Raw genomic sequence first — 11,472 nt, forward strand, 5'->3', positions numbered from 1 at the left:
AAAATATATTGAAATCCTTTTTGTGAAAGTAAAACGAATAACGAAGAACATATTTGAAACATTGTTAAATCCAGAAAAAGATTTTGTTTCAACCAACCAGCTGAATACTCTAAAACGGCGACTCTTTATATTCAACTGGTTGGATGAAATAAAATCTTGGTCTGGATTTTTGCTTTCTAGACCTGAACTATCTACCTCTGAATATATTACAGCTGTATTAAAATGTGATTGTTCAATATTAGGTTAATATGACGTCTCTAAATTTACTATCTGAGAAACACTGAACTAATGTTGCTGTGGCACTTGCCTTACAAAAAAACACAGATAGAGCTATTTAATCTATCACCGGAAAACCACTATCAACGCGTTTATATGAATTAACAGCTTAAGTTAACAATGTTTAAATATGTTCTTCGTTATTCGTTATACTTTCTTCAAAAAGGATTTCGATATATTTTTAAGCGTAAGACAGTCACTTAGTGTAAATTTCTTAACAAATGTGAACAAGAAATAGCAGGTAGAAAAGAGTACAGTTAGACCTATATTAGAGATTTAAGGCAGACCATTATAAATGTCATTGCTACTCATATCGTCAATTTTGCATTTGTCAGTCGTATATTTCAGTCCTTTAGTTCCATATCCATTGTTCCGCGATGGAACACGCGGCCTACACATCCCAGCAGCCTTTGGGACCAGCCATCTCGTCACGTGTTCGCCGTATTCACGGAAGTCACGTGGGGTGGATCAGCGCCAGTACTTGTTGTTGTTGTTATCAGCAAAATGGCGTCTGGTGGTGAGGCCCCGGAATCATGGTACCTTGCCCTGCTGGGCTTCGCAGAGCACTTCCGCACGTCGAGTCCCCCTAAGATTCGCCTATGCGTGCACTGTCTCCAGGCTGTCTTTCAGTTCAAGCCGCCGCAAAGGGTGGAGGCGCGAACCCACCTCCAGCTCGGCTCGGTGCTTTATCACCACACGAAGAACAGTGAGCTCGCCCGGAACCATCTGGAGAAAGCGGTGAGGGATAGGCTGGGAAATGCCGGGGATGCGGGAGGGAGGCGGGGGACGGAAAAGGCCACGCATACGATGCTCCATGACACTTAGATGTAGTTTTACGAGTAAATGCCGCTGGTCAGACATGCCGGCCTCAGGAGTATCTATGTTACCCATACATACGTGTGTGCATCTGCTTTCCGACCTTTCCAGGTACTACCCTGCGTTTCAACTTCCTAGTCAGGCAGAGTTTAGCCTGCCGTAGCCTATTTTCAATATAAACTAAAAAAAAAAATAAGAAATGCACGTTGGATACTTTAAAGTTGCACATTTAGCTGCATTTGCCTCATGGTAAGTATAACGCTCGCTTCACTTGCAGATAACTTGTTGCATCGGTTTTTTTAAAGTAGTTGTTACATACAATTTGTTTTCAAGTAATATGTGTGTTTTTAAATGTGCGTGTCTTTTAATAATTCTTCATCTATGATTATTTTTCCTTGCAGTGGATCATTTCACAACAAGTATCCTTTCTTGTCAGACTAGCACCTGTCCGGTTGTGTTTGTCATTTAAGTAGCGGGTCATTAATGCAAAATCAGAGCCAAATATTTTAATTGACGATGTACCTTTTTGTGCACGCAGTTTTATTGTGAATTTATCTGACTGAATGACCTAAAGATGGACTTCCCCGTCACTTTAATGTTATTTAGATATTTCCGTTACTATGAAAGAGATTCCTTTACAGGATTTAACAGGTTCCTCAGTTTGAAGATGTCAAATTTGAAGCTGCAAGCCTTCTCTCTGAACTCTATTGCCAGCAGGTAAGAGTTATTTAACACAAATTTAAGCCTAGAAGTAAAATATTCTGCACAGTTGTTCTTCGTTTATATTAACTTTCTTACATATGTCATATGTGTTGGAAATTGTTAAAGCAAAAAAGTTGAAATGTCATGTCTAATTAATGACACGCTACTTTCTCTCTCTGCAGAATTTGGTGGACTCTGCAAAACCATTGCTGCGCAAAGCAATCCAGATCTCCCAGCAGACCCCCTACTGGCACTGTCGACTACTGTTCCAGCTCGCGGTATGTCCAAGGTTTCCCTTTGGTTAGGTCAAGTGGGCTTTATTGTCATGTCATCCTTAAGCTGGTATACGGTGGAATGAAATAATGTTTACCTGGGATCAGGGTGCAACACACAAACAGAAAGTAACTCTGGGAGGAATTTCACAGCGTTAAACTTACAAAGCCCAGTTTGAAACAGGGGCTGGACACAAGTGTTTATATTAATGGCTGACTTATGGGGGTTTTTCAGTGCCCGATGCCAATTTTTTGGGGGTGGGGGGGCCAATGGGTGGTATTAAGCCTGTTTTTTTATGTAGTAAAATAACAGTAACATCCATCCATCCATTTTCCAAACCGCCTATCCTATTGGGTCGCGGGGGGTCCGGAGCCTATCCCAGAAACAATGGGCACGAGGCAGGGAACAACCCAGGATGGGGGGCCAGCCCATCGCAGGGCACACTCACACACCATGCACTCACACATGCACACCTATGGGCAATTCAGCAACTCCAATTAGCCTCAGCATGTTTTTGGACTGTGGGGGGAAACCGGAGTACCCGGAGGAAACCCCACGACGACATGGGGAGAACATGCAAACTCCGCACACATGCGACCCAGGCGGAGACTCGAACCCGGGTCCCAGAGGTGTGAGGCGACAGTGCTAACCACTGCACCACCATGCCGCCCCATAACAGTAACAGAACTGCTATATTTAAATATTTATTTCACGTGAATAACACGCAGAAACGATAACTATTTAACTGTAAATATTAATCACACTTTAAACAAGGGCATGCAGCATTTTAAGAGTAATAGGGAAAAAACAATGACTTATCAGTGTTGCATTTCATGATTCAGTTTCTGACAAAAGTAACAGAGCAACTTTACTTTGTGGTGATGTTATTCATCAAGGGAAACTGATGTAAGCGGGAGGAGTTTAAGTGAAAAATGATCGACACACCAATGTGTCCTCTGAATTTAGCTCGTATGTGACATAGCAGAAGGCTGCTGTATTATTTGGTGCCTGTGGAGAAGTGCAGTGCAGGTACCTTGCTGGTTGGGGATTCGAACTACTGTAGATACTGATAAACCACACTACAACACTCACAAAGTGAGTGATATGCGTAGCTGTGCATATTTACTCTGGGACAGAATAAATATAGTGGATTGAATAAATAAATAATGTCAAATTAAAGTGTCTGGTGCCAGTCGGAGGTGGGATATTCTCACAAACAGGGAGTGAGTTAGATGGGCGGCAGGTTATGTCGTGTCCCATCAGCCAAATCTGGCACATGTCAGTCACTAGAACCCCTCCCGGATTAGTAAATATGCTGGTTAGTAACGATTCGCAAATACGATAATAAAAAGAAAAATTCTGACCAGTGCACATAGGAGTGAGAGTGAGTAGAATTTGCAAAATGGCAGTCGCAGTCACCCCTAGATTACTGTGATTTCACTTAATGACCTAGGGGCTGTTCCATAAAGCAGGATTTCCCAGTTAGCTGGCTAATGTAAGCCAAACCTGAAATCTAATAGGAACAGAGGCAAGTGACATTCCTATTGGACAATCCTTACGTTTGACTTAAGTCATCTGGCTAATGAAGAAATCTTGCTTTATGGAATTGCCCTCGGGTCGCTTGTCATTAAACAAGGAGTGGTTGTATATGCTTTTAAGCACTTTTTGCCCTTTATTCAATTATTAGTTAGTGCCTTGAAATGCAGGTGTTTCTGATGTGGTTGGTATGGATGATTCTCCAAAAGTTCAGGGTTATAAATCTTGATTGTGACTTATTGGTTTTTTTTCCCCAGCAACTCCACACGCTGGAGAAGGATCTGGTGTCCGCGTGTGACCTTCTAGGTGTCGGGGCTGAGTATGCGAGGGTCGTCGGCTCTGAGTACACCAGGTGCTGCAGTCACGACTGTGACCGTAATAACGTTGACAGTTTGTCACAGCGCTGAAAATGTCCTCTTATTAAATGTATGTGTGGTCAGCAGCGACTGAAGGCACATTGGACTGTTTTGTGTAAATTCTGTGCTGTCCCTCTTTTCTCTGCAGGGCGCTTTTTCTCTTGAGTAAAGGCATGGTAAGTCTTTTGTTGTTTTAATTAAACAAAGGGAATCGTGGATCGTTCTTAATAGAAGCCCCTTAAGACTTAAAATTAAGTGACTTATAAAAGTCTAAAAGGGATGCCTCTTTCCATTCTTTGCCTTTTCCTCTTATAAAGTGTTAGTGGAGTTGGCTAATTATGTAATGATTTGGCGGCAGCTGCCAGTGGTCGTCCACCGACTGACGCCGCCGTTGTGTGATGGTCCCTCACTCCAGCTTCTGCTGATGGAGCGCAAGCTGCAGGAAGTACACCCCCTGCTGACGCTGTGCGGCCAGATCGTGGAGAACTGGCAGGGAAACCCCATCCAGAAGGAGTCTCTCAGGGTCTTCTTCCTGGTGCTGCAGGTGACGCACTACCTGGACGCGGGACAGGTGAGCGACCTCAGGCGGACCTCTGCATTTCAGTGAGCGCGTTTGGGCTGGTTTTCACGTCCGCCGCGTTCGCGGCTTTCGCGCCGGCCAGGTGAAGAGCGTGAAACCCTGCCTGAAGCAGCTGCAGCAGTGCATCCAGACCATCTCCACCCTCCACGACGACGAGATCCTCCCCAGCAACCCCGCCGACCTCTTCCACTGGCTGCCCAAGGAGCACATGTGTGTGCTGGTCTACCTGGTAAATCTCAGTCCTCTTTAATTAGGAAGGGTTCCGAATGCTGGTGGTCGCCTTATTGCTTCGCCCTGTATGCGCTGCTGGCAATTTTAATGCAACCCCTTGGCTCGTCTTGCAGGTGACGGTCATGCACTCCATGCAGGCCGGTTATCTGGAGAAGGCACAGAAATACACCGACAAAGCACTCATGCAGTTGGAAAAGCTGAAAAGTACGCGAACCTGCCGTGCTGCGGTTTAATAATGCATTTTATTTAAAGGCGAAGTATGAACGTGCTTACTTCTGTATGTGTATACATACATTCAAAATTGCCATTATCAAATAAATTAAAAGCTACCTAAATAACAAAGTTAAAAATTAAAGTGAATAAGCAAATTTAAAGAGATGAGTTTTGAGCAGTGATGTGAATGTAGAGAAACATGTCAATACTACGAATACTGCATTTTGAGAGCCTGAAGTCACTCTAGCGCCCCCTGCTAATGATACCCTGTCACTGCAGTGCTGGACTGCAGCCCCATCCTATCCTCTTTTCAGGTCATACTCCTGGAGCACATCATCATGTGCCGGCTGGTCACCGGCCACAAGGCCACCGCTCTGCAGGAGGTAGGCATACCGCCACTGGCCTGGGTGGGGGGGGGGTGTAGGTACGCTTTAGACTTTGTTTGGGGGTCGAAAAGTTTAAAAATGGCACGAGGAAGGGGAGGAAACCACAGACAAAATCGTCACGTTACGTGATATGGTGCGTGCCTGCACAGGCTGGCCAAAGTCATAGTAAAATGCATGTTATTTATCGAAGCAGGGTTCTTTGATGTCTGAGAACATAGCCTGATCTATGTTTTTATCTGTTTTTTTATTTGATTCTAAATCTTCTCTTTATACTTCAGAGCAGGGCCTTTAAAATCCGGTGACAGTGATTCGGGGCCCTGAGCGGGAAGGGCATCTCTGCCTGTGTCGGTGATTCGGGGCCCTGAGCGGGAAGGGTGTCTCTGCCGGTGTCAGTGACTCGGGGCCCTGAGCGGGAAGGGCATCTCTGCCTGTGTCAGTGATTCGGGGCCCTGAGCGGGAAGGGCATCTCTGCCTGTGTCAGTGATTTGGGGCCCTGAGCGGGAAGGGCGTCTCTGCCGGTGTCAGTGATTCGGGGCCCTGAGCGGGAAGGGCGTCTCTGCCGGTGTCAGTGATTCGGGGCCCTGAGCGGGAAGGGCGTCTCTGCCGGTGTCAGTGATTCGGGGCCCTGAGCGGGAAGGGCGTCTCTGCCGGTGTCAGTGATTCGGGGCCCTGAGCGGGAAGGGCGTCTCTGCCGGTGTCAGTGATTCGGGGCCCTGAGCGGGAAGGGCGTCTCTGCCGGTGTCAGTGATTCGGGGCCCTGAGCGGGAAGGGCGTCTCTGCCGGTGTCAGTGATTCGGGGCCCTGAGCGGGAAGGGCGTCTCTGCCGGTGTCAGTGATTCGGGGCCCTGAGCGGGAAGGGCGTCTCTGCCGGTGTCAGTGATTCGGGGCCCTGAGCGGGAAGGGCGTCTCTGCCGGTGTCAGTGATTCGGGGCCCTGAGCGGGAAGGGCGTCTCTGCCGGTGTCAGTGATTCGGGGCCCTGAGCGGGAAGGGCGTCTCTGCCGGTGTCAGTGATTCGGGGCCCTGAGCGGGAAGGGCGTCTCTGAAGTCACTGCCTGTCAGTGATTCGGGGCCCTGAGCGGGAAGGGCGCCTCTGAAGTCTCTGCCTGTGTCAGTGATTCGGGGCCCTGAGCGAGAAGGGCGTCTCTGAAGTCTCTGCCGGTGTCAGTGATTCGGGGCCCTGAGCGGGAAGGGCGTCTCTGCCGGTGTCAGTGATTCGGGGCCCTGAGCGGGAAGGGCGTCTCTGCCGGTGTCAGTGATTCGGGGCCCTGAGCGGGAATGGCGTCTCTGCCGGTGTCAGTGATTCGGGGCCCTGAGCGGGAAGGGCGTCTCTGCCGGTGTCAGTGATTCGGGGCCCTGAGCGGGAAGGGCGTCTCTGCCGGTGTCAGTGATTCGGGGCCCTGCGCGGGAAGGGCGTCTCTGAAGTGTCTGCCTGTGTCAGTGATTCGGGGCCCTGAGCGGGAAGGGCGTCTCTGCCGGTGTCAGTGATTCGGGGCCCTGAGCGGGAAGGGCGTCTCTGCCGGTGTCAGTGATTCGGGGCCCTGAGCGGGAAGGGCGTCTCTGCCGGTGTCAGTGATTCGGGGCCCTGCGCGGGAAGGGCGTCTCTGCCGGTGTCAGTGATTCGGGGCCCTGCGCGGGAAGGGCGTCTCTGAAGTGTCTGTCTGTGTTCCTCGTCGCTTAGATCTCGCAGGTCTGCCAGCTGTGCCAGCAGTCGCCCCGGTTATTCTCCAGTCACGCGGCTCAGCTTCACACTTTGCTGGTGAGCACCCCCGCACCCCCCTTTATCTTTGGGTCACTCAGAGTTACGGCAGTATTGCGTCTGACCTGCCGATTTCCGCACCTTCCACAGGGGCTGTACTGTATATCCGTCAACTGCATGGATAATGCGGAGGCGCAGTTCACCACAGCGCTGCGGGTGAGTCTCTGTGGCCGTGGTGGAGCGAGCATTTGGCTGCAGGTTCGAACGGGTGCCTAACGGAGTCTTTCTGGCAGCTGACCACGCACCAGGAGCTGTGGACGTTCATCGTGACGAACCTGGCCAGTGTCTACATCAGGGAGGGGAACCGACACCAGGAGGTCGGTGGATCACGTTTATAAACCTGCCTATATGTGATTAAAACCCAGCTATGCAGTATTTCCTGGGATCTGGAATTTAATAGGTCAATCACAGTGGTGAGGTATTGATTTTAGAGTTTTTGGTTTTGTCTTTAAAGCTGTACAGTCTCCTGGAGAGAATAAACCCAGATCAAAGTTTTCCTGTAAGGCAAGTAAAACATCTTTCATTTTGTGATCCTGTACTGTATATACCGCTTTGTACAAGACGGCTATTTTAATTTTTAATTTTTCCCAGGCTGTCAGGTGGTGGTGTTATTCCACTGGATGTTTGAAACAGAGATTTTTAAAGTAGTAAAGCACAATTTGGAGCAAATACAGTCTAAATGAGAGAGAGGTTGCATTTTTGACTTGGGTGGGTTTTAAAAAGCCAGGCACCTGTGCATGTCAGACCAAGAAATGCGCTGGACCTCTAAAACTGATATGTGTTCCTTCCCACTCTTCCCCTCAGCTCGCACTGCCTGCGGGCCGCAGCTTTCTACATCCGAGGACTTTTCTCCTTCTTCCAAGGACGTTATAACGAAGCCAAGTAAGTCATCACCACCTTCTCCTCCTGTTCCCCAATCAGAGGCCGTTTGTCCAGACGGAGAGCGAGTTTGTAAGCTCCTGCAGTGAAATGGAAATGAATCGCATGAATGTAAGGTGACCGTTTAGTCCTAACGAGGTAGCAAATTTTTCCACGTGAACCGTACCTGACAGGGGATGGGCGACGACTGGGCAGGCAGCCGCACAGCCCTGCAGCAGGAGTCGCCGCTAATAATACCTGCGGCATGAACCTTGTGCGCTTTTCTGTTTCAGGCGCTTCCTGCGAGAGACGCTGAAGATGTCCAACGCAGAAGATCTCAATAGGCTGACGGCCTGTTCCCTCGTCCTTCTGGGGCACATATTCTATGTGCTGGGAAACCACAGGGTGAGCAGGCCTCTGTGCAGGGGAGTCTGCACAGCTTCATCCCCCTCTCTGCTAAAGCTTTAGGAGCTACAGTGCCGGTCCAAGGTCTGGACCACCTACCCATACGGTGTATTTTGTGCTATTATCTACATTTTAGAATTATTTTGAATACATCAAAAGTATAAATAACACATGGAATTATGTACTAGGTAAAAAAAAGAATAAAATTTCTTTGTTGGGGGATGGGGCAGCCTGGTCGAATGGGATGCTGGTTCAGATCTCGTGGTTGGCGGAGTGATCCCACCATTGGGCCCTTGAGCGCGGCTTTTCCAGCTGCCTTGAAGGAGGCCTCGCATGTATGCTGAACACTCACTGGCCACTTTTCCTTCAGTTTCTGGTCTAACCCCTCCAAAGAAATTTCTGCTGTGTTTAAGTCAGGTGGCCTGGTCACGTGATGCGACACTATCGCTCTCCTTTGTAGGTGGCCAGGCGTGTCCAAACTTTTAACTGGAGTTGTATATCGGTGTTGTATTAGACCCATTATTACAGTTGTGTGTTAGTTCCATAAAAGTGACTGGCCTTCAGTTTATGGGGTGCGTTTGCCTGGAATGCAGTTCACCATAAGAAGGCACCATAGTCTTAACGTACCTTATAAGCTTGGTGTTGACGCAGCTGTTCTCTTCTGTAGGAGAGCAACAATATGGTGGTTCCTGCCATGCAGCTTGCCAGTAAGATCCCTGACATGTCTGTCCAGCTGTGGTCTTCAGCTCTGCTAAAAGGTAAATTTGAATTATATCCACATGCCACATCGTAATCCTATAATCATACCATTTCTGTGGTGCCTCCCCCCCCTAGACTGGAATACCCTTATTTTTGTGAATGGTGCACATTTGGGGACACTGGCTGGGGTGTTTAATAGTTCCTTTCTTTAATTTGTCCTGTTGATGATTGCCTGAAATGCCTGCTGTGAGCGCCCCCGTGTGGCTGGGAGGTGTCAGTCAGCTCCGTTTTTTCCCCCTCTTGTCAGACCTGAACAAGGCTTGTGGAAACACGATAGATGCTCACGAAGCGGCACAAATGCACCAGAACTTCTCGCAGCAGCTGCTGCAGGACCACATTGCCGCCTGCAGCCTCCCCGAACACAACCTCATCAGCGTAAGTGGGCCTGCCATTAAAGCCTCACGCAGGATTAGCACGCTCTGCGCCGTCACTCATTCTGCCCACACTGCAGTGCAGCACCAAGGCGGCTAAGGACAACCCGTCGTCTTTTCAAAGGAATGACGACTGTTTCAAGTTGTTGGTTATTTCTGTGCCTCAGTAAAACTTATTCTGTTACATGACATCAAGGTTGAATTAGGACAGATGAGGTCTGTGTAAAACAAACTGGCAGGTTGCTGAATATTTCATACTTTAACTCTTAATCAAATGCAGTGTGATATTATACTCTTGGTGTTGTATATATGGGAAGTATGTGGATTTAAAATGCTCGTATTTACAGTCAGTTACATGAGAGCAGTTGTGCCGCAGCTGATGTCCTCTACAAACTCTTCTGTGGTGACACCCCTTTTCTGGTGCCTTTTGGCAGTGGACTGACGGCCCACCCCCGGTCCCGTTTCAAGCCCAGAATGGGCCCACCACCACCAGCCTGGCCAGTCTGCTGTGAAGTCAGCTGGGACGATCACACTGTGAGAGGGTCTCCCATGCCAGAGAACCTGCAAAACCCTTAAGGGCTCAGCGGTTTGAGTTTCATCTTCAGTTCTTCCGACATTAATTTAAGGTTTGGTATATTGTTGGAATTATTTGTGGGGGATGGGGGGGGGATGTTCTGGTGGCCCAGAATTGTGCGCTTATAACGGTGATAAAGTACGAGTGGGTGAAGATGAGCAGCACAGCAACCCTACCTCAAATGGACAGCCCCCCCCCCCCGCCACTGCGTGACATGGTACGACCCGTTCGTGGGACACCGTCTGTGGTACTGTGACTGATGGGGATGGAGGAAACCAACAAAAACATGGAAGGGATGGAGCCGGGCTCGCCAGGTGTGAGAGCATTCCAGCTAGGAGCTCACTCTCAAGTCTGGATTGTGGTTATTGACAATAGACTTCTTGGACAGGAAAGTCATCAAAACATCCATTTGCTGTCCTGACACTAGATGAACCTTCTGACATTGTGCGTCAGACTTTTTAGGTGGAGAGCACAGCTTAACGTCACAAACGAGTTGAATTTTACACCATATTATGCTTTTTTTAATGTATGTAGTTATTGTTGTGCTGCATATATGAACCTGGCTGTACATCACAGGTCAGTTTTACAAATTAATATTGCTGACAAAAGGAGATGCATACCCATTATATAATTAATTTATTTACATTTATATTTTTGTAACTATAGAAAAGGAAACAATTTTAGAGTTTTGTTTACCTTGTGACTTGTTTTGCATATGCATGCAAAAGATTAAAGTTATTGTGGTTTTCATTTCCAAGGTTTTAATAAGTATTAGCACAACTTGTCATAAGTAGGACAAATACTTGGCTTGGCTGTCACTTTATACATATTGAAACTCGTGTGATTTAAAACAATCACATGTGTAAATATCTATGAAAAGCTGTATGACATTTTAGTTCAGGAAAATTAAATCTTGGGCATAATTTAGCTCAACGGTTTGACTTTGTACCATGTGCATTAGTAACACATAGCATAGGGAACAGAAACCTCCGTAACTGATCATCAAGCGCAGGTGCTTGGACCTGCCAGCAGCCGGCGCTGTTGAGTGGTGATTGAGAAAATTGCTTGTTCCATTGAATCGTTTTGTAATGTTCGAAGTGACTTTTTTTTAACTAACGGTAGGAATTTTGCCTCCTATCAGATCTGTAATAAACTTTTCAAGACTTTACATATCTGGCTTTCTCTCATTGTACTTGTATATATTTTTTGTAATTTTGCAAAAATACAAATATTTTGATCTGTACGGAATAATGTTCACTGTATCGTGCAGCATACAGATTTTCAATTCTTAATATTTATAAATTCTTTGTATTTGTGGTGGTCTATTATTTATGCCCCCACAAATATTTAATGTTTGGGTTATGAAAAGAACTTGTTTA

The 11,472-nt window shown here is 47.5% G+C and overlaps 1 protein-coding gene across 1 annotated transcript; it reads left to right on the forward strand.

Annotated features, from left to right (window-relative positions):
- The first annotated feature begins 506 nt into the window (after positions 1 to 506).
- On the forward strand, positions 507 to 11,261 carry LOC125729953 (MAU2 chromatid cohesion factor homolog). The gene is made up of 19 exons (XM_049005746.1): positions 507 to 1,014; positions 1,494 to 1,511; positions 1,744 to 1,809; positions 1,977 to 2,072; positions 3,861 to 3,955; positions 4,108 to 4,135; positions 4,375 to 4,530; positions 4,622 to 4,768; positions 4,884 to 4,974; positions 5,263 to 5,366; positions 7,049 to 7,126; positions 7,217 to 7,282; positions 7,360 to 7,443; positions 7,581 to 7,630; positions 7,931 to 8,008; positions 8,278 to 8,389; positions 9,057 to 9,147; positions 9,396 to 9,523; positions 9,954 to 11,261. The coding sequence occupies exons 1-19, from the start codon at positions 781 to 783 to the stop codon at positions 10,029 to 10,031; spliced, it is 1,800 nt and encodes a 599-aa protein (XP_048861703.1). The 5' UTR covers positions 507 to 780; the 3' UTR covers positions 10,032 to 11,261.
- The last annotated feature ends 211 nt before the right edge of the window (positions 11,262 to 11,472 follow it).

Source organism: Brienomyrus brachyistius, unplaced genomic scaffold, assembly GCF_023856365.1.
Source record: "Brienomyrus brachyistius isolate T26 unplaced genomic scaffold, BBRACH_0.4 scaffold918, whole genome shotgun sequence".
NCBI lineage: Eukaryota > Metazoa > Chordata > Actinopteri > Osteoglossiformes > Mormyridae > Brienomyrus > Brienomyrus brachyistius.

Coding starts and splice junctions, on each gene's coding strand:
- LOC125729953 (XM_049005746.1), top strand. CDS start 781: ATGGCGTCTGGTGGTGAGGCCCCGGAATCATGGTACCTTGCCCTGCTG. Junction 4,531..4,621: donor ACTACCTGGACGCGGGACAG/GTGAGCGACCTC, acceptor CGCGCCGGCCAG/GTGAAGAGCGTGAAACCCTG. Junction 7,283..7,359: donor AGTTCACCACAGCGCTGCGG/GTGAGTCTCTGT, acceptor TCTTTCTGGCAG/CTGACCACGCACCAGGAGCT.